Source organism: Molothrus ater, chromosome 3 (assembly GCF_012460135.2).
Source record: "Molothrus ater isolate BHLD 08-10-18 breed brown headed cowbird chromosome 3, BPBGC_Mater_1.1, whole genome shotgun sequence".
Lineage (NCBI taxonomy): Eukaryota > Metazoa > Chordata > Aves > Passeriformes > Icteridae > Molothrus > Molothrus ater.
This window is the reverse complement of record NC_050480.2, coordinates 39,486,587-39,513,996: the sequence shown is the minus strand read 5'-3', so window position 1 is coordinate 39,513,996 and position 27,410 is coordinate 39,486,587. Positions and strand designations below refer to the sequence as shown.

Here is a 27,410-nt window from a genome sequence, read left to right as displayed (position 1 = left end):
TTATGTTTAAATACCTCTAACAATGGTAAACGAGACAAGTTTTCCCAATCAAGGCTGTTGGGTTTCTTTCCTTTGTTGAATCATAAACCACCTGACAACTTGGGCTGATACCACTAATGTAATTCTGTCAAGTCTTAACCAGATTCATCATCAGGAATTGCAAGATCCTTTGGGCTTAAAAGGATTCTCAATTGCAGACTGGCCTATAAAAAAAGCATTTTTCATAAAAAACCCTCAAATCTCATAGAGCTTCCTTAATTTATCTAAATGTTAAGATTTCTGGATCAACAAGTCTCAAAACACAATTTAGCCAGCACAAGAGCTTTATTTTACAATTTGAATTATTATACACAATTCAGTAAAAGTTCACAGGAGGAACAGCATGGAGACGTACCACTTTTTGGTATTTCCTTCAATTACAGCCAAAGTGCAAGGTCTCCAATTAACTCCCAAGGTAAGAGAACAATACTTGGCTGTTAACACAAGTCATGTTAACACTTAAAATATCTAATTAGTTAATGAAAAGGCCACATCTTCAAATGCAATTAGAAGTATTTTAATAAAGTTTTGGTTTCTTTTGGTATGATAAATTGCCACATATCCTACAGCTAACAGGTAATGGAACATCATGTTTTCCCAAGGCATGTAAGAAAGCAAACAACACTGCCTCTGCATTATTCCATACACCTTAAAAATGAATGCTAAACGCAACTATTCATGTGAAATTTTATTTCCTTCAGACATGCTGATACTCTTCTTAAGAAAAAAGAGGGAAAAAATAAAGGAAAAAAAGTCTAATCCAAACTTTTCCATATACATTATCTTGAGGCACAGGTTCCCCTAACCTTAAATGAATTTTTACATAGGCTATATCATATGTTACAGTATTGTTCCTATCTGCAGTTATGGCACATTGACTTCCTGGGGTGAAAAAAATTCTCCTCTGTGTTCAGCTGCTACAATATGGCACAAAGCTAAAAGTCAACACCATGACTAAATACTCTGATGCTTTTTTGCTGGCTTTTTTTGGGGTGCACATAAATAAAAGGCACACTTTTGCTGTCTCCTCTCAAATCATTTATGTAATGTACAAGCCTAACGTCCCAGCACTGCTCCAGGCCTGCTGGCCCAGTGCAAAAAAACATTTAAGTCAGCTTCTAGTGCTAGTAGCAGCTTTAAATGCTTAACCAATGGCTTTAGTTTAGCATGCTACTTCCACTGTGGTTACTATTTATGACAGGCCAACAGTGTTTCTGAAAAATAAAATTACAAATCTTCAAAAAAAGAAAACTAAGTTAAAAATAAAATTATTTATATTCACTTACATGTCTATTTTCCAGATGTGTTCACAATGTTCAGAAAGTGCACATTTTGAAGTCTTGTTTCAATATTACAAATGTCCATGACCTACACATTATAGCAGTGCCACTTGCAACAGTATCATTGAAGAACTGTCAACCGTGCCAGGACTGACCCTGTTCTGCAAGAGCATCATGAAAATACAAGAATTTGCTCTTAGCTAGAACTTAGTGTCCATAATGTCTTCAGTATGCTATTTTTAAATATTTGCATTGAACTTTGTACAGCAGTCAGAATCTGAAAAGCAGAAGTTTAGTAGTTTCACTTTTTGGTGCTCATTTTTACTTAAAATATTTTTCAAGAATGAAAATGATCTTACAGCACATGAAGAACCCTCAAAAATAAAAGCTCCACTAAGTATTACACACTGTTAAAAACTTACCCCATAAGATTTAGTTACTGATTTGTGAATCCTTACAAAATTACTTTTCGTGATTTAACAACAGATAACATTGATGAAATTATCATATATAAAAACAGCTTAGGTCTTAACATCAATGGTCTGACAAACATATTTAAACAAGAATATTCTGGGTTAAGACTAGTGCTAAATTTAGCTCCTAAATATAGCTAAATTTAGGTTTAAGAGCTTAGATACTCTCAACTTAATATGCCTTTAAAAAAGGTAAAGTCCAACTTTCAGAGGAGTCTGTAAAAGAGCAGTTTCAAGTAAGTCTGGAGTAATCAGGTATTGTGGCTAGAGTTACCATCAAAACGGACTACATGCTGACTTGACAAGGTTGTGTTAAAAGAAGTGTGAGTTGAACCACTACCTTTGAAGGTTCTTGCTTTGGTTATCTTTAAAAAAAAAAAATCTGACTGTTAAAATAACAGTGCAAGTTCACTATAAAGCCACATGCCTCTTTCTCGATGTTCTCTTACCAGTTGGTTTTTATTATGTCCACTGCCAGCAATGGACATTCTGCTTGGAAAATCCACCTCCTTCTGTGAAAGGTTTGGCTGAATCAAATGAAGAAAGTAATTCTGATATCAGACTCAAATGGGAACACATTATTTCATTTAGTTCTTGTTCAGAATATTTAAAAACCTTCTTCACCTACAGTATATTTGAAACACAAGGCACAAATAGGGAGTGGACATTCCAGCAAAAGGTGATTGTCTGAAATTAATAGTCCACAGCAGTCTTCTAGTCCAGCACAATGAAAGATTTTTGCTGTCCAATTCTATGCCACGTCTTCTAGATAATCTGCAACGTCGCTTAACTGAGAAATGGTAAGGTCTTGTGTGATGCTTTCGAGCTAGAAAATAAATAAAATTGCAAACTCAGAAATCACAAAAACAGTAAGTATTATGTCATGTATTCCTTCATAAGCTTTCATATATCTTTTAGCCTCAAGCTCTTTCAGTGAGATTACACAATCCTTTAGGAGGTACTCAGACAGATCTGGAGATACTGGGGTAAACCTTTGTATGTTGGGCACTGAGCCAGCTTCAAATACATTTTACACACCTAGAAAGGCCCAGTGAGTTATGCTAATGAACAACTGTTGCAGGGTTTTTGTTTTGTTGGGATTTTGTTAATCAATATAGCATCTAACTTAGCAAGGATATTAGGTGTAAAAACCAGAATGTAACTAATAATGGACCTTAACATATAACCTAGGAACTAAGGATAACAGCATGTTACTTCACAACATAGACGGTTGGAAACAAAGTCAAGAAAAGATCAGAAGAATATAAAAACCAACAATTCAAAAATAATCATACTTTATCACTGGCATTTGACTCTTCTGTTCCCACAGAAAGTTCATCTATTTCTTCACCAATACTGATGTCACTTTTTTCTGAGCGATGACTTGTACTAAAGAGAAAGCAACCATAAGCACAGAAATAAGACTTCCTTATTAAACATCCAGGTATGATATTTACTTTATACTTGGCATTTGACTGGAGCTTCACTTCCTAGCAAGTCAGATGTGAAGCTACTTAAAACTTCATAACAACTAAAGGCTTTCTACCTAAACAAAGCCATAATAAATAGTAAGAAATATTTAGGCCTCGATCATGCAATTTACAACACCAATACCTTCACATCATAAGCATGAGGTTATTAAATATTTGTTACCAACTACTCATGATGCATTATTTTACAATTGAATATCTCAGCATACAACATTGACTAACTGCATTAATTGCTAAAACTTTATTAAGTGCACGGTTCAGGAAAAACACCGAACCTCTTCCACAAAAAACCCAACATGCTAACTCATGCTGAAGTTAGCAGTAGGTTTTTAAGGAACTCATTATCCCTACATAAAAAGATATATAGTTTGATTGTTTTTCTAGCTGGTAACTAAATCTATTAAAATTGCAAACTGAAGTTTAAAGGAATTCAGAAATACCCAGTGATAGTGACTGTCTGCCATATTATGAAATAATTCAAATATGCTAGTGGATATGCTTATACTGCATAAAGTACTACCCTACTGAGGTATGATCTTTCTCTTACCTGTTGAAATCATCAGCATATTCATCATCATCTCCGTTTCCTAAATAAGATTTAAAAGCTATTAATCAAACAAGTTTTCTCTTCAGGAAACACAAAACCCCCCAATCTATTCTTGCACCAAAATACATGGTTTGATGACCAGCAAAAGTGGGAGTAGATTAAAATACTTACACTGATTACAAAGATGAGTTATGTTTGCCATTATTTAATCTCAATATTATTAACATAAACTGTTTCAAAACGGAACATACATTTTCAGGAAGTTAGGTGCATTGCTGAATACAAAACTTAAATACTTGACAGCTCTATTTTGAGAGAATTCTTCCATCACACCTTCTTCATATTGCACCAAAAGGCAACTTTCAAAGGTGTGGAGGGCCACTAAAAATGCCACTGAAAAGCAATAATACTTACCAGGCTACTATTTACCAAAAATATAAACCTGCTTTTTTCATAGAAATCTCAACAACAAAATTCATCACTTGGTATTAGTAAATGCAAGCACACAATGAATCAAATTTTTGCTCCATGTGTAAAATATTAACCCATGTGACACTAGTTTTCACTTTTCTGGATTTCTTTAGATCACATCTTGCTTTTAACTGTATTAAGCTTCACAATCTATGTTAAATAGAATAATGTGAGTAAAACTGAAGATTTTAGTTCAATATGTGCATTTGAGTTTCTCAGATTCCTTTAAGAAGCTGGGCCAGAATTTATCAGTTATGGCCAACCAAAAATATCAGAGCTTCCTCATGTTAAGCAGTTACTTGCCTAATTCTAGTGATCCCAGCTTTGCGTTCACCAACCGCAGGTCTTTTAAAACAGAGTTTCTATCCAAATCTGTAAACAAAAGCACTTGTATCAGAAATTGGACTTGTCACTCATCAGTAAAATCCCACTTACACATACAAACTAACAATTTATAACACCTGTTCTTTTGTATCAACCTTGTGTACTTTTATAGTGTAGTACAGCAATATCATATTATATTTTCACAGCTGAACTCTGGTAACGTTTAAAAACTTGAGGAGTAAACAGGAATAATCTCCCACTACTCAGGGATTTACAACATGAAAGCAAACACCTCTAAAGAAGTGGTACAAATAATTTAAGATAATACAAAGGAATAAGCCAATTTCAGTTTAAAACTGAGCAGTAGAATTATATACTCCTTTATATAGACAAAAAAAGGGATGTAGGTAACTATTTCATGTTCCAAAGCATAAAATGCCCCAGTGGTACCACAACATATCCAAATCAGTATGCCATCACTCACTAAGAAAGCACTACTGTAAAGCACAATACAACCAGAAGGGGGCCACATACTTTATCATTCTTCCAGTACAGAAATAACTTCTACAATCATCAAAACACAAAAAAATATGAAAACTTACTATCAGACTCCTTTAGCAAAGGTGCACCAGTCAGAGAGCTTAACCCACTTTTTAGAGCTGGTGCATCAGAAAGGGATGCTAGACCTCCTGCTTTAGCCTCAGTTTTCCTGTAAAAACCAAATAAATAAGTACTCCACTCCCAATAAGAGCTGTAAAATATGCATCATTACTTTCTTTTCTGTTATTAAATTGTCATAAAACTAAAATAGCAGTACTACAGCAAAAAAAGAGCAAGGAAAAAGGCCTATTCACTCTGCCACCTTAAAAGCAGTAGGCAGTTCACTGGCACAAGTGTCAACCACAACACTGACTGAGAAAGCCACTTTCTCACCCATGCAAAGACTTCGGCCTGTCTTCTCCCATAGACAGAGCACCTTCATCAGCATCACTATTTATGTCTAGGGGCCTTTCATCATGCCCACATGTAAATGCAGCCAAAAGAAAAAATATTCAGACATAAATTAGTACTTCAGCTTGTTTTCCATCTTAAAGAGATGACGTCTGATGAAGCTATTAAATCTAAGAGCAGTTAGTTCACAGAATGAAAACCTCTTCATTATAGGAAGATAGATCTCACCACATGTTAAAGTTCATTTGGTACTACCTAGTTCAAAAGGATTTGAACTTGCAAATAAAGGATGAATAAACACAAATTAAAAGAGACCAAGATTTTCACATTTAGTATTGCCAGAAGTTTTTGCTATTTTGATTCCATTCCTATGAATAATGGGCATCATTTAATCATTCATTATATCTAGATCACCAAAATATCATGTGTAACATCACATGTTAAAGTGCTTCAAAATTTTGAACAATGGGTCAGAGACCTAGAGATAAGGAGTGCCTGGATCATCTCCCACACTCTCATTAGCAACTGCTTGCTCTGAACCCATCTTAAATGAACAGGCAAGATTTCCATAAGGAAATTACCTTTTTGCAAAGAAAGCAATGCTGGCAGCTGTCCTACTTATTTACCCCTTGGGACTCCTGCACAGCAGCACAAAATACCACAAAGGGGATTCAACATGAAGAATATGGGGGTTTTTTTGCGCTCCAGAAGAGTTGTCAGGAAGGTAAAAATGAGCAATTCAGCACACACAGCTCAGCTACAAATTCTAGCTCATTTGTTGTTAACACATTCAGCATACCTTATTATGGGATGTTACTAGAATAGCTGCATCACAGTAACATTATCTGCTACAAAATACTACTTGTGGACTGTGATTCTACTACAGACACACGTAATCTGGAAGCAATTTTTTCTGTAGGGAGTTTATCTCCTAGGAAAAAAATCCTTACTTTACTAAATAATTAGTCTTGTCTTTTGATTGTCTTTTTTAAAAGAAATTTAGTTTACCCAGTTTCAAAGAAAATTTCCGTTGCTGTCATATGAAAATGCTCAAAAAATAAGAAATTAGTAAATATTATTATTATGCAAAAGTTCTTACAGACTTTTCTAATTTACCCAACTAATTATTTAGACTACCTCCTACAATGTTAACTTTGGTTAAAGGCTAGCTAAACAAGCTCTCAAGTAAGGAGGAGTAAATGCATTCAGATGCAGTTTTAATCTTGCTATTAACAATTAGAAAACAAATATTATAGTAGGGTTAGTTGTAACACACAATATTTTACAGTGTACAGTCACTGCTCTTTGAGGAAAAAAAGTCTACTTCAACAAAAAACATCCTACAAAAACTGTATTATAAATGATGTTTCACAAAGAGTCCATTAATTTACTAGAGAGAAACCTGGTTTACCTGGCATGATTACTTTGTGCTCTACCAGAAGGATCCTATTCTAAGACTAAGCATCTACCATAGCAGTAATACAAAAAAGCTTATGCTGCTCTGCCCACTATCAGCAGAGCGGGGCAAAACTCAATTGCCAAACCGACTTACAAATGATCCTGCAACCTCTTCCTAATGTCTGCTAAGCTGGAGCAATTATCTGATTACTTAAGCACAGCAAAAGAACACCATGAAATAATCCTGCAGCATTGCTCAATACAGTGGTATCTAAGCTAAGCTTCAAGATAATTCAACATGATAACACAAAGATAAATTTTTCAGTTTTATAACAAAGGTGCTGTACAGTTCAGTCACTAGTTCTTGTTTCAAATGGCATTTTTCAGTCATTAGACTCCATAGATGAACGATAAAAAAATCTTAGCATGCATCTGCAAAATTGGCACACACAGAAGTAACAACACTGAAAATACAAAAAGTGTTGCAATGCAAAGAGAAAAACCTCCGCTGTAAGGAAACTTGCCTTATTATTACAGTCTGTGGAGCCTGTTTGGAGCGGTTTTTGTATTCCTTACAAAGCTGTATCAATATTTAATGCACTGTCCCTGTCATTGTCCACTTCCTTTAGTGCAGATCACCACTGCAGGTCTGTTGCAAGAAGGAACACTGATGTCTGTGCATCACACATGTTCATTCCACCAAAGAAACAGGCTAGGGACATTAGAAACCCTACCTGATGCACCTTAAGGTAATACAGGTTTTTCTGCTCATACCACCTCCAAGAGATCCCAGAGGACACTGTGCATAGAATAGAATAGAATCATGGAATAGAACAAAATCTGAGACGTGAATATTTTGGAAACAAAATGTTCCAGATCTGAACACTTACAAAATAAATAATCAAATAACTAATAGCTCTCAAAGGTCTGCACGCCTACAGAGGACAAAATAAACTATGTATGAAGAAGAACATCCACTTTACCTACCAGCTGAAAGTTCTTTCTGGTTTGGGTACAGGGCCATCAAAGAAAGAATCTTCCTCTACATCATCTTCATCCACAACTGGATCACTTTTTTCTTTGGTATTCAAGTCTTTGTTTTCTAGATGAGGATCTAATTTTGTTTCATTAGGCAAAAAATGAATACTTCTTTTGCTTGCTTCTCCTGATGAGATACTTGTATCACTCTGAGTGTTTTCAGCAGCCTTGAAAGATAAATACAGGAGTGAGTATTCATGTCATGTAATACTAATACTAATACTGTAGTGTATACATAAATGCACAACACATAACATACACCAACCATCACTTCTTAAAATATCACCTCAAATTCCTGAAAGTATGAGAAAGTTCATTAGTATCATCAATAACCAGAAAAACATTGTTTAATAACTTTAAAAAATTTTCTTTAGTGCTGCTGCCATTAAAATCTTTTGTTCCATCCTGTGCATTCCTATGCTATCTACATCACTTCTATTATAAAAGCAATTTTAAAATATCTTGGTTATCAAATAAAGAAATTACAGACAGAAAAATTCTTATGCTTTATTCATGTTATTTTACAACATCTCTACAAACAAAGGTTCTTATTTATAGCCACAGTCTTCAAAAGAAATCAACTTAAACCCATGAAAATTACTCTAAATTCCGTATTAAATGGTAATCTTTGCAATATAGTATCAGGTTTTAAAGTAATTAGCATAAGGAAACTGGAGTTACTGACACATTCTCTCAAATACTAAAACCAAAAGTGACAAAAGCGAGACTTTAAAAGTACGTAATTTTCAGTTTTCTTCTCATGCTCATGGCTCAGTCCTAAAGTCTGGAACATAAGGACAATTCCACGTGCAACCTTTCACATCAAGTCATACAACTCAAGTGTAACTTTGCATGGCTTTGTGGCCCAAACAACAATATTCTAATTTACCTAGATAATCAAGGTGCTGAGAAAGAAAAATGTTTTTATATTATTACCTAGAAAGGAGTACAGCTATTTTTACTTTCTCCTAGACTTATTAAAATTAAGCCAGTAAAAGATTTACTACATTAGCTTCCTTTCTACAAACGAAGACCAGCACAGTTTTGAAATAAAACAAAAAGTATTATTTAATCCAGATAGCCAATATGTATGCAGATTGTACTGTCTGAAGTATTTTTTATCAGTCATTAACTTTTTGTTCAGAAGGCTGAAGCCAAATTTTCAAGGCCATGAAAGTTAAAATCACCTTGGGTAGGCCTTTTTCATACCAAGGCTACTTTATCTCAGTCACAGAATCACATTCCATCGCTGGCAGTAGCTCAGTTTTTCTAGGGCAGGAAAAAGTACTTAAACCCACAAGTGGTAGTAATAAAAATATTTTGATTTCTTATCCAGAGGAACTGAATTGTTTTTGAAAATTAAGAGCTTTATGATAGCCTGGCTACAATAAATGGGAAGTTACAGCTACTTTTCTGTTTTGGGGCCTGTACTATGTCATGCCAGGAAAGTATAAGCACAAAAGTTCATCTTTGCTTGGAATCATAGTTGAAAGTTTTGCTGAGTGGAATAAATATATTCAAACTGCAGATCATTTAAGTGAATGCTGCAGTTTCATTGGAGTCATACGCTGTCATATCTGCAGTTTCATAGGAGTTCTCTCTTTACTCATCTCACAGATGTTACAAAGCTTTTTATTATGTATAGTCTTACCTTATTTGGTATAGAGTGTGCACTTGACTGTCCATCAGATGATTTTGATGTGGGGCACTGGCTGTCACTTAGAACTGGAGCCACCTAAGAAGTTCCAAATAAGCACTTACTAAAACTTATATTTAATTCTGTAATAACTGGAAATATAATAAAGACCTGAAATAGTATAATAGTACAACAGCCAAGGGTTCACAATTTCAATTTCTTTTACATCATAAAAAAAAACAAACTATAAGAAAGAAATTTCAATTTAGTATTACTTACTTCTCCACCACCTGAAGTCTTCTTCTGCTGACACTTCCTAACAACCTCCAACAACAGGGGGCCACCCACAGTACCTTCTGCTTCCATAATTCCCAAATCTCGAGCTAAGTTTTCTCGACCATCAAGGCCATTTAGCTGGGGGGACAACAAAAGAAAAAAGAATCACAACATCAAAATAACTGTCAGAAAACAAAAGATAAATTTTGTAATACAAAACAGTCTTATTTAACACAGCTCTACCTGAACTAAACAGTGAAATGGACACATTTACTGGAAAACAGAAGAGGGTGTTTCAAAGAGCCTTTACAATGCAAATGAAGCACTGCCCCCAAGAGTGAGTGGCAACACAACACAAAGTGTGGCTGTTTTTATTTGTTTCTATTTGGTAGCATGAACATGAATCTTTGTACAGATGTGTTCTAGTAATAACTTAGCAACTAATTTGGCTAAGGATATTTGGCAAAGAACAATGTTGTATGGGATTTTCTTTGAATAAGCCCCTAAAAAGAAACATGAATTTCTGAGAAACAGAAGTCAACTAGCTGACTGATTTGAAAAAAATTGCTTTTTAATATATTAACTATTTAAACCAACTTCAAGAAAAAAAAAAGTACTTCAGATATAATGAGAAATTCTGCAGTGAAATGAAACTGCTTCAAACCCAAAATTATTAAAACCTTTATATCATAAAAAGAGACAAAGATGGTGAAAACCCTCTAATTCAGTACTAAAGCCTTAAAGCAATTAGTTGAACCACATAATCACTGTAGGTCCCTCCCAACTGAACTATTCTATTTAATCATTTTTTGTCAAGTATATCTGCACAAAGTCCTTTGTGTCACTGAAACTTCTTTCAGAGCAGATGACTGACATTATTTTAGTTTTCATGTAACGATACTAACTTAATATTATGACATAGTAAAGTTAGTGGTAAAAAATGTTGCAGGGGTATGAAGGATTCATATACTATTACATGATTCCACAAAAATTATCACCTTGTTAATTCAAAATTAAATTACTATCTAGCATTGATTTTGATAAATAGAAATATTCACATTAGCCCACTTTCCTGAAAAATGTATTTTCATTACACTAAAGCACCTATTACAGACAAAACATAAAAAAACCAGTTTTAATAAAAACAAATAAGTGGTTTAAATATATCTGCCATAGCTTCAGCATTCATTGCCATGCACTTCAAACAGTGAGCATTGCATACAAACAAACAAATCAACACTTACCGTGCTTGATTCAGGCTGAAAAACAGCTAAAGTAAAATCAAGATTGAAAAAACGTAGAAATTCTGCAACAAGACCTGCTACCAAGCGACCTAAAAAGAAAATAAGAAGAGTTAAAATACACCAGACAGAAACAAATCAAATTTCAAAGATTTAACACCAGCACACATGGCTTCAGTATGGATATAGTTTAGACTTTCAGCAAACTACCACCTCATAACAAGTGTGTATACCAACTCCCTTATTTTGAATTGGCCATCATATAAAAATCATTTAAGCCAGTAATACTGCAAGAGCTTTACAGACTGCTTACAAAATTTATGTGCAGCATTTTTTTAAACTATTCACCTGTTTTAAAAACATAATTTTGACATTTGTCACATATGTGCATTTACTCCTGCATCTCTACTCTTAGTTTTCACTGGCTACTGTTTCTATTGGTCTAGAAAGTCTGAGTTAGCACAACCATAAGGCATTGTGAAATATTAACTTCAATGCCTTAATCACCTTAATTAATAATATACCTTCAGTAATATTAACATTAAAAATTATAGATTTAATTCTATTCTGAACAAGTAGCAATTAGGACATCTGAAAGGAACAAAAGCATACTTAGTGTAATGGAGACTGCACTATTAATAAGAGTCAAAGATTTAATCTTTTGTCTCCTATTTTTATTATCAGAAGTATATAATAAACAAAGAACTTACCATCCTTTGTACCTAAAAAACTTTTCAAGCTTTCATTTACCAGAGGTGCTTTGTTCTGTCAAAAAGCAAAAACCAAACAGCAATTAACGTCATCTACATGCTAGCAAGAAACTGAAAACCACAGCAAACTAATGTTTGGGTGTACTCTGCTGCACAGTGATGCCCTGCCCATGTAATTCACTTAAAAATTTACCTTTGTATGAATTCTATAACTACATGTAAAAGTTTTGTAGCAATAAATTTGTTGAGGCAAATTAAATTTGTCTTGGAGCTAAAGTAATTTCACCAAAATTCTTAATAGCATACTGATTTTTATTTATCTAATAAAGACTGAAGAGGTAAGCTAAGCAGGTAACTTCCCATGCTCCTCCTCTAATATAGTGCAAAGTTTAAGGCAATTCAGTCCAGCCTTTTAAAAACTGGAAATTTACAAATCTTCCAGGCGAAGTGTGGACGATGCTAATTATTAGAAAACAAATCAATACTAATCATCTATTAATTAAAACACCTTCAAAGATATTATGAAAAATGCTTTTTTCTTCCTTGTTAGGTTTGCCCTCTTCAATTTTTAAACAGAAATAAATCAATATGCTATGTCTGGGTTTGTCAAAATAATTCTGGGATCTTTCAAAACAAATTCTAAATGCCATTCCTAAGATGGAATGGGTATCCTGGGTAAGAAAAGGATCAGTTATAGGTGTTTATCACTACAGTTGCAAATGCTAACACACAATAAAGTGCTACCTGAAAAAAGTAAATATTGCTTAATATTTTGAGAATTCAGAGTCGTGGTGAGTATTAATATGTCACCAGTATCAGCAGTGTAAATTTAAAATATCATGATACTTTTGAGCTTTTTGAGAAATGGTAAGCTGAAATGTACTGTAGCAAATCTCTCTTCATGTTACTTGAACTATTGCTATTACTCTCCAAGTAGTGTGGGAGGTTGTTCTCTGGGTGCTCTATAATATCCTGAAGCTTCCCATAAACAGAGGGCACTGTTCTTCGACATTACTATTCCACCACATCTTCTTCAGCTATCTTATGTTAAATTTCTGGAATATGGAATCTCATATCATAGAATAACTACTTCCCATCCTTACTAACATCCCAATATTGTCTGTTTCAGTAAGCATTTTTTCAGATAGAGCTCAACCATCTAACCAGCAGAGGAATAGAACATTCTTCTCCTTTTGAAGCAGAGAGGCTGGACATACAGCACTCTCTACTCCCAATTCTAGAAATTGGAAAGACAGAGGAAATGAAGCAAAGTCAGCAGTAGGAGAGGTCACAAAACTGGTATCTGTATACCACAGCAGTACTCTTATGCAACCATGTATCAGTATGTTATTCCCTTAATATTAATGTATTGCAGAGGTGTCAGTACATAGTCCATCTCTTCATTAAGAATTCATCCTTAAGTATTAAAGCAAATTATCCTGAAGCAAGCCTACAACATCCTTATGGGAAATACCATAAGCATTAGCATACTTGGCATTTTAGTGGACTAAACTGCTTTTGAAATACACTTGTCAAAACACCCCAGTAAAATATTTCCAATTTCAAAAGAAATCATTCTGATTTGATAAAATCTTGATCAGTCAAGTAGATATCTTTTTTAAAATATGTATTTGATAGAGAAAACATTTAACTATTCTGGTCAACTGGACAGAAGCTGTATAAGCTCAGCAGAGACAGACACTTAAAATTATAATTTCAAAAGGCTATTTAACAATTCCTATTTTTAAACATCAGGAAACACCCTGATAGTCCTGTTTTGAGTTCTTTATACATATTATGCAGAAATACATCTTTTCATCTTGTTATATTTTACAAATAGAAAGTATTAAAGCTATTATATTTAATTCTACACAAAGGATTATTTTTCTTTCTGATTTGTTTTTTAAGGTTCTCTTACCTCTACTTTCTCTTGTTCTTCTAATGCCAAAAACACAGCTGCTCGTAACTCCGCCTGCCAAACAAAAAACAAAACAAACAGCATTTCTACAAGCACTTTTTTCCTAAGCAAATAGGATGCAAAGAGCTAGCAAGTAGCTTTACAGCTATTTGTTTCTCCTCAAGCAACTTGGCATGGACTGTAATCTATATCAGTGCAATTAAAACACTTAAGATTACAGGCAATGTTACTTGAGGCAGAGAAATAATAGTTTCCACTCTGAGAACAAGGCAGGGAGCAGCATAATTTGATACAAGACTTCCTAAATTATTTCTTTGTACATAAAAAGATTCCAAAGTACCTAAATTATCTTCTATTAGTTTCTTTGACAGTTAAACATCCATCTCTTTCTGGCAGCTCCAAAACACCTACTCTTCATTTACAATTCACTCAGGAAATATGTACAAACAGGCCATAATAACCTGTTAAAAACTAAACATGAAGATATACAAATTGCTATGATTTCTTGTCAGATTACACTCAAAATCCCAGAATTTCTCAAGGAAAAGAACACGATCACAGTCATTCAAATACTCCTGGTAGTAATGGTTTACCTACCTGATTCTAAATGTATTATAATAAAAAATCAGAATTCTTCTAAGGACTACTTTGAATATTGAAGCTTAAACATTGCCTACTTTTTAAAATTTTTTGTTAAGCCCTACAATTCTTCTACTTTGAATGAACATGTCAAATGGACAGCATACATTTGATGAATTAGTCTGCCACTTTCATCAACTCTTAATCTTGACATTTTTAAGTAAGTCAGTAGATAACACTGCAGTAATAAACTAGAACAGACAGCATATTAAAATTTTCACCACAGCAAGAAAAACTATCAGAATTTAAAAGAAAGATTTCTTTACATAACTAAGAATAAAGAATGTCTGGACTTTCTCATATATATTACAAGAGGTAACTAAACATGAAGTAATTAAAAGCCAGTGGATTGGACCTAGATGAGTGGAGCAGGCAAACAATCCCAGTTAACCAAAAAAAAAGTGACAGTTTTACTGGTCCCTCCCACCAAAAAAAAATAAAACCAAAAGGAAATGCCCACCCATAAAAAACCCAATGCAAAAAACCTCAAACCCCACCAAACAAAAAACCAACCCGCACAAAAAAATCCAAACCCAAACACCTCTCATGGGAAAAACAAACACTTCTTTTTTACGGAAACTCCTCATTGGACACCTTATTGAACGATAAAAAATAATGCAAAAAAGCTAAAAGGATTTCCCACCAAAAGAAGAGTAAAACACTAACAACAATATGCAATGTCATACTGACACTGCAATCACATTTTTTTCAGTTGCTGGAATTTTCAAACAGAAAATCCTCTTATATGTAATTAATTTATTATTCTTACCTTTTTTTCAGGTGTTGGGGTACAGTTATCAATCAGTGAGACCCTTTACACACCCCATTAACTTAAATATTACTCTTACAAAATCAGTTTTCATTTACTTTTGCAACCAACAGCTAACAACTTGTTTATTTAGTCTTACCTCACTAAGATAAACCTGAAAGCAAGGCTTTCTTTGTCACTTAGGCCACAGAAACCAAATATATTTACATAAGAGGATAATAAAAATAACAAAGCATTCCTGACTGGCTGTTACAACCATTCAAAATAAAACACACCAGTCAATGCATGTGGGTAGGGGTAAACCCCCCTAAGGGTCTGGATCATGGGACTGGAGAATTAAGTTGTCTGAAAATAGTTGCCAGTACATAAGCTAATCCAAAGTCTGACCTGTTTTAAGATTCTGGAACAATATCAAACTGTCACTTTTTTTTTGGTTAACTGGGATTGTTTGCCTGCTCCACTTGTCTAGGTCCAATCCACTGGCTTTTAATTACTTACATACTATCCCCACAAGAAAAGTTTACACTACTACTACAACACACTGACCTTCATCCTTTATGGTGGATACTGGTCAGATCATAGCACGATACTCTCAAAATATCATCTCAATAAATTTAGACAAAGAACTACACACTAGAATTTGTGTGAAGTTAAAGCAGTAATGCTCAACTTCATGCAGAAGAAAGTAAAAAGCAACAAATAACAAAGTTGAGGCCAAAGGAATAATCAGCCTACTACAAGATGAATCATACTACACCAGTAGGATGGACAATGTCATATAGGCTTTTCAGGACCTGAGGCCAGTCATAGCAAATTTGAACACCAGAGACTGAGATCACCATCATCAGGTACGGCAACAGCAATTTGCTCCTACCGGCAGATATGAAGGTTATAACTACACAGATGAACACTGTAAGTGGATTAATCTCACACTTCTTTTGTTTTTAATTGGTATGAACAGATTGAGTTTCTCTTTGCCCTAGTACCCTTTGGCACCAGTCCAATACGTGTCTCATACATTGTTACAATCTACTCTCGTCATTCTCATCATTTCACCATTCCACACTGCTTCATTCTGTTAGCAGTATTCAACACAATCCAAATAACACTCTGAAGAATTTTGTTCACCGTCTAGTAGTAAAGCAGACCAAAGCCTGCTATTCTAATTCCCCGCCCATATTCTAAGTCTTCAATAAAACAGGATTATATCAACAGAGACAGATGTTGATGAGTAAGCGTCTATCACTTCTACATCCGTCAAGCCTACAGACTTCTTTCTCATACTGTGAAAGACACCCATTCTCTTCTATCCCTAAGAAGTTTTATCAGGCAAGAGCTCATGTCAATGAAACAGCAATTTGGTCTCACTCAACTTGGCTAAAACAAGTAAAGCTGTTATTGTATATGACAAATACTGTCTGTGTTAGAGAAATGGATGGGTCAGTGTTTTGAAACAAAATTAAATTTCCCGTTTTCCTCACAGGCATTTACAGCTCATCAGACAACACTGGTTTTACTGATTGTAACTCTACTATAAATCAGAAATTGAAGTCCATGAAAAAAAGCATGTTTTCTGCACTGAACTATAGTATCCCTCTTTAGAACCTGGGTAAATTTACCCTATTTCAAATAGAGACCCTTTTGCATGCACCCTAAGGACTGTCCATGAAAAGAAGCTCCCTCAATCTGCAGCTCCCTGGAAAAGAGGATAACAGCTCTTACTCTCTCAAGAGTTCCCCAAACACACTTTTTAGGTGGCATCTCATAAAACGCCTTTTTAATTTGGAAATATGCTTTTAATTTGGAAATAGCAGATATTGGATGAAAAGTGAAAGGATAAGACAGAGACCATCCAGGACTGAGTGATTACCTGTAGCCTGTAACTACCTCCCACTTGCAGACTCCAATATGTATAATATTTAGCAAGTCCATAGTTTCTAGTTGGTTTTTTGGGGGGTTTGGGTTTTTTTAATAGTATTTGTCTTTGATTGTGCTAGAATAGATTTGTCCAGGACTTAAACAAGAGATCTGATTTTCCTAAGACAAAACTTGAGACAATATTTTCCAGCAGGAAAATACTTGTAAACGTCAAACACATTCCTACACCTCAAAGCACATAGGCACATCAGTGGCCAAGATGATTTCTTATAATAAGGAAAAACTATGGCTTGCTCCTTGCATTCTATCTCCTTTGTACAGCTACACAATTCACCTTCAATCCCAATATCTCAACATCTTCCAAAGAGACCTCATCAAAATATTTTTTCCTATCAAACTTTATCTGTATTTTCTGTTGCTGGGGCAATATTTTCTATTGCTGGGGCAATACTTCATATGAATGAGCAATGGTTTCCCAACACTGATCTCCAAATGCTGTGGAATACTAGGTAAAAAAAGTGAGAACTTTACCTTCATAAACTGCTTTGTACCTATAGCACAGCTGAGTAGGACATTGTCTGCTAGCTAACAGCGTCTTGCTGTCTGCTTCGTTCATCTCTCAACATTTCTACAAACCCTTAGAGTTCTGCAGCTTTTGCAGAGGAAGTTCTGGGCTTCTTTTTTCATCCAAGACTCATTAGCAGAAACCATAATATAAATTTCAGCCTGTCAAACGCATATGCTACCACTCTTTTCAACCCACTTCAGCAAGCTGAACACAATTTTTGAAGCCATACAGGCAAACGTTGTATATTCCCTAAGAAACAAGGGGTAGGCAAGTTCAGCAAGTGCCAATACAGGAGACACTTCAGGGATCTGCTAAAGGTGGGCCAGTTGGAGGTGCAAAATCTCCTGCAAGCTTGCACTCATAAGATGTGCATCAGAGGATGGTGTGGCTAAATGTGTGGTTTAGGGAAGTGAAATGATTAAAGTAATGTATAAGATTTCTCAAAGACCTTCCAGCTAAAGCACAGGAATGTGTAACCACCATCTGCTCCAGCACTGCGGAACAGCCCCATGTATGCCCAAGCATAAACCATCTCTTGCATTTGTAAAATTTGGTATGGCACATGGGCACCTTTCTGCACAACTTCCAGTATCTGCACTTCCTAACTCCAAAACAACTGTCATACCCCTTGGTAGATAGGGAGCAGATGCATTGCTCTGGAAAGAGACATGGCAGAACATTGACCTGTTTAACTGCTGGCGATCAAGCCAGGCTAAACCTCTGTGTGCACCAGAATAAACACCTCTCCCAGTCTACATGCATCACAAATCCAAGGCTGGTGTCAAACCATAACCAGGAACATCTCTACCACCATTTACTCAGTAATACCCTCCCTGTAATCTCCATCTGCAAAATCTGTAAAGGTTCTCATCCTTGAGCACGTGGTGGGTATGCTCTCTCCCACTGCCTGCCAAACTTTGGAACGTTGGCTAAGTGACTTAAAGGACTGATTGTGCACACATAATCCCCTAGACATAAACAAACCAAGTCCTGGACTAGGAGTAGAACCAGTCATACTTAGACTGCTCCCTGAGAATAGGATGAGGACCATATTGACATTTAAATGTTAAATTTCAGCTAGTTTATTTGAAATTAAAAATGGTTCTATTTCGCTTGACTTATAAAACTAAAAAGAAATAGATATTAGGTTGACTTTCTGGTATGAAGTGCTCCAAAACAAACAACACACCACAACATGCAGAAAACAGGAGGTTGCACTGCAGTGTACAGCATGCTCATCATGACAGTTAATAATTGCAAGACATTTCAAAGCACTGTTCATTACCGTACATGGATCAAAGATGCAAAAGCAAACAGGAGCATGTACACATGCTCATATTAAAAATGGCACTTTTATCCTCTCTAACATCACACCACTTGCCTGTACCTCAGGTGTCCAGGTTTTGAAGCAAATTAGTAAGAAATTAGCAGTACCACCTGGCCAAAAGCTTTACTAGGCATGTGACATCAGTGATGCTAACCCTCCTCACATAACTGTAGCAACAGTAAGTTCCAGAGAAGATACAAAATTCAGGTAATATAGACTTAAATTATTCCAAAGCAAGAGATTAAAATATATAAACCAAAACAAAAGAGGATAACAAAGAAACACACAAGAAGCATAATGGCTCCTCTTGCGCAGATGATGACAGCCTCCCTAGGAGAAAGATCACATTCTCTTCAAGACAGAACACCCCTATTTCTACACTATCACACAGAAACAGCGACAATTTTCACTGAAATACAAATATCTACAGTTACATTGTGTGTTTACAGAATTCATTTGAAAGCTGTTTCATTCATGAGACTAATTCCAATGATCAAGAAACTATATATAGTATACATCTGTACTATATACGTATATTAATGTGTGTGTGTATACATATACACACATATTGCATTTTAGAGAGTACAGGAAATTCTCAACTGCAAGCAGTAAATACATTTCTAGAGCTTCCAGTTTTTATATTGCTTTATTAATTACTTCAGTGCTCAAACTTTAAGACAAATATAAAAATTATGAAAAAATTTTTAAAATGTCATAAGTACATTTTTTCAGCTGAATAATTTACATCAACACCAATGCACCCAAGAAATTAATCCCAAAATAAGAATAAACTAATAAACTGCAACCCATTATAAAATCATCTCTTATTAGAGAATTAAATTACGACAATAAGTTTCTTTCTAAAAATTACTCTCATTATGTTACAAAACGTGACACCCTGATACATTTCATCCACTGAAATAATTCCCCTTGAATTCCAACCCTTCCAATGCCTCATACCAATGCAGCTATACATTGACCACATATTTTTCTCCTTAATGTAGCTACTTCAATAAATCACAAATACTTCATTGTAGCTTTCTAGCTTCATCCATCTTGAAAAATGGTCAGTTCTCATTCTAAAGTATAAAACAAGCATTTTTTATAACAAGTAAATGTTCAGTCCTACCACATAACAAAAAACAATACTGACACAAAATAGATAAGCACTATTGAACAAAATCAAGTTTAACTAATTTTAATAAAAGGATGACTGCAACTTTTTTTAATGGATGGTATAATCTTATTTCAATGCAAAGATGACAGTTTTAAAAGCTTTGTTCAATCTTAATTCTTCCAGCAACAGGGTTTTGTCAAGTAATAGAAGAACAAAATCTCTAAGTCATTAACACTGCCAAACAACACTCATCAAACTCACATGCCAATTAAGGTTTACAGCTAAGAAAATAACCATGAGTTCTTCCAGTCAAAAGCCATAAGCATGCCAGTTATTAAACAGTAACATCTTGTATTAAGGAGAGACATAATCTGGCAAGGAGGCTGCATTTAGTATTTTTCTAAGTCATTTGCTAATTTGCCGTAAGAGCAAAACCTTACGCGGTATTGGATACCACACACTCTAAGCATTAAAGAATAGTGAACTACAATACATTTATTCACATAAAACTCAATGGACTGGCAACCATAGCATGAAATTTTACATACTACACACAAAGGTAGGAATTAAGAAATTTCGGTTCATGAGCTCAAGGTGACCCAACTGCCTTTCTATGCTTTTTTAAATTACAATTTTACTATCACCATACTTGCATTGTTCAATAGTAGGTGAGTGGTTAACAGCTGGCCCAAAAGGTCTATCTGACATCTATTAGAAAAGCCTCACTACTCAGAACACAGTTACTCGAGCTAAAATCTTCATTCTCTTACAGAACTTAAATAAGAATAATCCATTTGAAAGGGATGAACAATGTGGTTTTGAATATTATTTTGCTGAAAAGTCTGACTAGTTCAAAATACAGTAAACTTGAAAGTAAACACACAAAGATGCTCTCACTTCCATAAACCACTTCACTTGCTAAACTGTTCTTGAAATATCAGCAATGACCATCCATCTCTGGAGACTTAAAACAGCACTGTGGATAAACACCACCATCCCTTATCTGAAAGCTACACTTCATTTCTCCTCCAGCCTTGAAGGAAACTTGCTCTCTATTACACACATTAATTATTCCCAGAAGCTTTTAATTTGAACAAGAATCCACGGAACCAATTTTCCTACCCTTTCTGACATAAGCTCAGGCTGCACCACAGAGTCAGTAGTAGCGTGCACTCCACTATCATCCGTGTATTTTCTTATCATAGCGCTATTTGCTCCCTGTGAGCAGGCAGCATCCCCCGAGAGCTTCCAGACTTCGCAAGCCTTCAAGACACAACTGAAGCAACCCACACTCAAGAAGAACAAGTGCTTAAATAGCGACCCAAAACTCCCACAATTTCCTCGCTTGAAATTTTCAGTAAGGGCTTTCCCTATCGAAGAGGGGATTAACTTCACCCACCCCGTCCCGCACCACGCTGCTGCCCATTGCTTCCAGCCAGCCCGGCGGCAGCTGGGGAACTCCTGCGGCCACTCGCTACCGGAGAGCGAAGGCGCACGGCCGGGGCCAGGCTCCCCGCGCTCCGCTCGCTCTGCCCGCCCGGCGGATCCCGAATTCCCGCAGCCGCGGGGCAGCGCCGTGCCACGCTCAGGCCCCGGGCCCTCGCACCAGCTCCACCACGAGCAGCCGGGGAACACCACGGGGAAAGCAGGCGCCACCACCAGGCCGCGACGCCGAGGCAGCGCTCCAGCCGGGAACACCGGCTGCAAGCAGGAGTGAGAGAGGACGATACACGGCAAGCCTCGGTCCTCCCACACTCCGCAGGGCCGCGAAGCGCCGCCAGCGCCAGCCGACGCTCCCCGCCGGCGGGAGGCTCTTCTTGGCCCACCTTAATCTTATTGAGCACCCCGCTGCTCTCCAGCGTCTGCACCAGCAGGTCCCGCAGCTCCGTGTCCTCCTCCGTCGCCGCGGCCGCCATCTTGCTTCTCCCTGACAACCGCCCAAACCGCGCTAGCGGCGGGACCGGCCCGGCAGATTCGCCGCCGCCGGAGGAACAAGCCTAGGGCAGACCCGAGGGAACGGAGCGGACCGGGACAGTAGCCGCCCTCGGCACCGTCCCGAGAGGGGACGCAAAGAGGCCGCGGCCACCCGGCGCTTTCGCCGCCCGCTGGCGGCGGCCTGGAAACTGCGGCGGTGAACGGGCAGCGCGGGTGGCGGCGGGAAGTTCAAAGCGGGGGGGGGCGGTAACGGCTGAACTGCGCGGCCGCCCGCGCCCGCAAGCGGCCCCTCAGACGCGCGCGGTGTGCCCACCTTTCTCCCGCCAGGCTCCAAACCAAGCAGCCGTACGAGGAGCGGCTGAGCTCATTTGGTCTGTTCAGCCTGGAGGAGACTGAGGGGAGATCTCAACAGTCTACAACTTCCTCGTGAGGGGAAGCAGAGGGGCACGCAGCGATTTCTTTGTGGTGATCGGAGACAGGGCCCGAAGGAATGGCATGAAGCTGAGGTTTAGGTTAGATATCAGGAAAATGTTTTCATCCAGAGAGTGGTTGGGCACTGGCGCAGGCCCCCCAGGGCTCCCCAGGGAAGTGGTCGCACCACCGAACCGGTCAAAGCTCAAAAAGTGCTCGGACAGCTCCGACACCTGGCAGCTGCAGCTGCTCTGTATCCGGGCTGAGGGGCGAACAGCCCCCGATCCAGGGCCACGCTCCATCCAGCAGCTTCTGACGGCAGAGCGGACTCCGGGAAAGGTCTCACCCGCCTGCTCTGCCGCTCGCAAGGGCATCTGACGCTGAGCAGCACCAAGAGGTGCTTCTAGAATCCTCGTTTAATAACAAGCAAGTTCCTTGTTGCTCCTTAAAACAAAAATAATAAAGCTTTGTAAATTGTGATGCTTTCTCTGCAGAACTACATGTGCCTTTTTTTTCCATGCTTATGATTTTTCCTGGAGAAAACTCCAATATATGAAAAATAATTTCCTAAGTTAGGAATACTTCAAGGGAGCACATACAGCCCCTGGGAGAAGCAGATAAGGCCGGTTTTAAAACACAGGGTCCACTGACTGTTCAGGGATACTCTAAAGATTTGGCCAGTCCTGTGAGGACAGGTGTCCATCCATCCTACAGGTGCCGAACACACAAGAGGTACTGCTGATGTCCTACACCCCTCCTGGATTTTTCCCCCGACATTTGCAACAGCTGTGAGGTTACTTTTGGCATGTTTTGGTCCTTTGCACTCACCTCATTTCCTCCCAGACCATTTTCTTGTAGTCACTAAATCTCCCCGTTTTCTGTTTTTTTGGGGATTTTTTCAATCGCATTTCATTTGATTCTATCTCCTTTCCAGAGTGTTTGGAAGCCTTTCTTTTCTGTTTCGCAAGATTTTGTTTCCCTTCCTGAAAGGAAATTTCATTTCATCAATTTTCGCAAGCTTGGAAGACACAACTTGGAGGGGAAGACGTGAGGGACATGGCATGGATACTTAAAAAATACCTAAAAAAAAAAAAGAAAAAAATCTTCACCAAAGTGAAAACCATCAAAAGGCATGGCATGCCATTAAGTGCAGGGACACGCACCAAAGCTTGCCAAAAGAGATCCCCATTGAAATCCTGGAAACAGAAAGGCAGGACTTATAAACATGCAGGAATGGAAATACCATCAAAGGAATTGGAATTGAAGGGAGAAAAAAAAAAAAAAAAAAACCTTGGGAAATTTAGTGACTACAAGAAAATGGACTGGGATTACATCAGGTGCAGTGCAAAGGACCAAAACATGCCAAAAACAACCAAAAAAGTCAAGGAGTAAAACACAACTTGGAGGGAATGTTGTCATTTTATTGCAGGGGTTCCATACCGTTGTCTCCTTATTGCAAAAGTTTCCCACCTTCTCAGTGCTTCTTATGGGCTGCTCCTTAGAGTAATGACTCTTTCTTCTTTATAAAGTAGCCAACGGACTCCTTTTAACTTCTCAACCTGCCAACCTGCTCTTTTATAGCACTCTCTTCTCATTGGTTACAGCTGTGGCCTGTTAAAGTCAGGCCTGTTCCTAATCTTTGATAATTGGCCCAGCTGCAACTCCTTAGGGGTAAGACTTCTTTCTACGCCATCTTTATTTTCTTATATTCTATCCCCCAACAAGGGGAAGAAGTGAGGGACATGGCATGGATACTTAAAGAAACAAAACCAAACCAAACAAAAAACCCACAAAAAAACCCCCCAAAAAACAAAAAAAAAAAAAATAGAGAAAATCTTCACCAAAGTGAAAACCATCAAAAGGCATGGCATGCCATCAAGTGCAGGGACATGGCCCAAAGCTTGCCAAAACTGATCCCCATTGAAATCACAAGATTTCATTTCCCTGTAGGGAGATAGAATATAAGTAAAAAAAGGTAGTGGAGAAAGTAACCTTACCTCCTAAAGAGTTGCAGCTGGCTTTATTATTAAAGATTAGGAGCAGGCCTGACTTTTAACAGGCCACAGCTGTAGCCAATCAGACGAGTGCTATAAAAGAGTGGCTTGGGTGCTTGAGGGGACACTGGAGTCAGTTGGCTGCTGTGAGGATGAGGAAGAGTCAGTGCCCAGAGGAGCTGCCTGCAAGAAGCATCAAGGAGGTATGAAACTCTAGCAACATGGACCCCTTGCAATGTAATGGCAATAGAACTCTTGCACTGTAATGACAACATTTCCCTTCCCGAAAGGGGGAAGGGAGATCAATGGGGATCTCTTTTTTGGCAAGCTTTGGTCCATGTCCCTGCACTTGATGGCATACCATGCCTTTTGACGGCTTTCACTTTGGTGAAGATTTTTTTGGTTTTGTTTTTTTTTTTTTTTTTTGTTTTGTTTTTTTTCAGTATCCCTGCTATGTCTCTCATATCTTCCACTCCCATAGCTGGCCAAAGAATAGGGTTTTGTATTTTGAAGTCCTGAAGTTTGGAAACACTAGCAGTCTTTCACTTCCCTATAAAATAAAAAGTAAAGTAGTCCCAGAACACTGTACTTAAGACAACAATGCTTTCCATGTAATTTTTGAAAACTGTAGCAGAAACAAAGAGTAAATGTTGAAAGATAATGTCTGGTACTACAGTTACTTTCATTTATTCAGTAGATCGCTAAACTGAATGGAAAGACAAAACCCACTTTATAAAATAATTCATGAAGGAAAGATAGAGCAGAGGAAGATAAATCAATAGACTTAGAAGATAGTTTATAATTCATAGTATTCATTTAGCATTTCATAAACAGTGCCTTTCAGTTTTCAAATACCTGTAGAATATGAATCCATTCTACAGATAATGTTTTTTGAGCTCTGCAAAACAGCAGACTATTAGATGGCTAAATATCCTTCAGCTTGAGGGCTGTAAAGCACAGTCTCGCCTTCTATTGCAATGTCTTCCCTCAAATTGTCTCATGTTTGAAGGAAATGTTTCCATTTTGAATTTATGGAATTCCCAAGTCAACTCTGTGGAAATCTTGTTAATAGCTACAGCCTATTAACACAATTTAAATCAAATTTAAACTTTCAAAATAATCCACGGACTAAGTCTATTGACTTAAAATTAGCACATGGGAATATACGAATATTCCAAGATGTGTACATCTGCTCAGAGTATTGTAAATGTTTCTTTACTACACTTTTAGGAATAAAGTCAAGCGGCATTTGTTTTTTTCCATTTGCGCAGTGGGAATAATCAAAGCAAAACAACACATTGTGTTACAGAGAAAAAATTTTCAAGTCTCTATCTTGGTTTTTAAATCCTAATGTAAACTGCTGAAAGCTGGAAAAATATATTCTTTTGAAGCATTTCAACTCGGGTTGGGTTTTTTCAGGCCACATATTTCAGCATATACACATATAGAAACCTAAGGTACTACCACATTTATTCAGAATTTTTTGAGAAGAACATAATTTTCATGAAATTTGAAAGAAACTTTTCAAACATTGACATTTCTTCATTTTTTTCATTGCATCATGAGTGCTAATAGGCAGCAATCAGGAGATACAACAGAAATAAATGATCATAGTAGACAGATAAATATTAAATAGAAAGTCTTAAGGAGATAGACAATGGACAGCTACACTGGATAACTATCTTTGCATATTTCACAAAAACATTCTTTTTAATAACAGCATCCATTAATGTGCACTATTTTATGATATTGTAACATAAAATGTGGCCTCTTTGTCCTAATATTTTAAAGGCCTACATTATTTCTGAGTAGCTTTGGATCTCTCTTTGTAATCACCCTAATGGGAAATTTGTCATTGAGCTTAGTTTGCAGAAAGTGCAAAGCAGTAATTTGGCACCCTCAGAGAGCAAATCTCCATTGCACCTCAAACATGATTAGCATGGAAGCACATGACACCCTGCAGGCTGGAGAGTATGTGCAGTACAGCCCAGTGTTTTCCCCCCTAGTCTGCAAAGATAAAATCAGTGTGAGAGGACAACTCAGAGTGCTTATCTTCTGTTTTAATGGGCAGTGACGAAGACTTCAGTGCCACATGGAGCCCTGGTGTCCTTGGCAGCATGACAAGCTGCATTGCTTACAAGGATCTGAAGAGCTTCACTATTTTTAGCTCTTGGAGAAAATTGCTGAAACTTTTTGATACCTCTTAGACACCAACAGATGGATCACTTGTTGCCTCCAGCACATTTTCATGTTTCCACAGAAAGGTAGGCAAAGAGATTAGTTTTGCCTCATCTTCCTTCCTACCATGTAAATACAAAAACATTATTAATTTTTTTCTACCAGTTAATAAAACTGGGACGTTGAACAAAGACCTTGTTACAAAGACTGTAATTAATCTGTTTAAAACAAATGTTGTTTTGCTTGTGGAAGCAGATCTGCCCACATATTTCTTAAGTGCATTAATGTAGGATGGTTGTAATGTACCCCCTGTAGTTCAGAACTACATAATAGTAATTAAAAATCACACTTTGTATTTATGAGTCATTCATCGGCAGAGAGAGAAGGGTCAGAATATGTTTCACAGTTTAACATACCGCTGAGAAAATACTGAACCAAGTCCTGACTCATCCCTTGAGGTTGCTTCCTCAGAAACTTCCTACTGCTTCCAAACACGAGTTGTTACCATTTCAAACTTCTCTATTTGGAAAAGCACGCCACAGCCGCCTGTGTCAGCTCCTGGGCTTGCATCAATCAGTAGACTCCTATTTAGAGTCCCCATCGCACTCCCGAAGACCTCTGTGCCGCGCAAATGCTCAGTATGAAACCAACATAACTAAATCTTTGACTATGCTAAAGAAGAACCAACCAAAACAGCAGGACGAGCCGAAACACCCCCATAAACTACTTCCCCCGCTCCTTTCTTGCCCCCGCTCGCAGTGCCCTGCTCCCACGGTACCCAGCTGGCCGCTGGGATGCTCCA

At 37.4% G+C, this 27,410-nt stretch overlaps 1 protein-coding gene across 1 annotated transcript; it reads right to left on the bottom strand.

Moving 5' to 3' along the window:
- Positions 1-305: 305 nt before the first annotated feature.
- On the bottom strand, positions 306-22,188 carry CEP43 (centrosomal protein 43). The gene is made up of 12 exons (XM_036380619.1): positions 21,917-22,188; positions 13,793-13,846; positions 11,875-11,929; positions 11,168-11,256; positions 9,927-10,061; positions 9,663-9,746; positions 7,961-8,178; positions 5,227-5,333; positions 4,604-4,672; positions 3,830-3,869; positions 3,088-3,181; positions 306-2,618 (listed from the first exon to the last, which is right to left on the bottom strand). Exons 1-12 carry the CDS (start codon positions 22,004-22,006, stop codon positions 2,544-2,546), a joined length of 1,110 nt encoding a protein of 369 aa, XP_036236512.1. The 5' UTR covers positions 22,007-22,188; the 3' UTR covers positions 306-2,543.
- Positions 22,189-27,410: the final 5,222 nt, after the last annotated feature.

Coding starts and splice junctions, on each gene's coding strand:
- CEP43 (XM_036380619.1), bottom strand. CDS start 22,006: ATGGCGGCCGCGGCGACGGAGGAGGACACGGAGCTGCGGGACCTGCTG. Junction 11,930..13,792: donor AAGAACAAGAGAAAGTAGAG/GTAAGAGAACCT, acceptor GCTTTTTGACAG/AACAAAGCACCTCTGGTAAA. Junction 5,334..7,960: donor CCAGAAAGAACTTTCAGCTG/GTAGGTAAAGTG, acceptor TGGTTTTTACAG/GAAAACTGAGGCTAAAGCAG.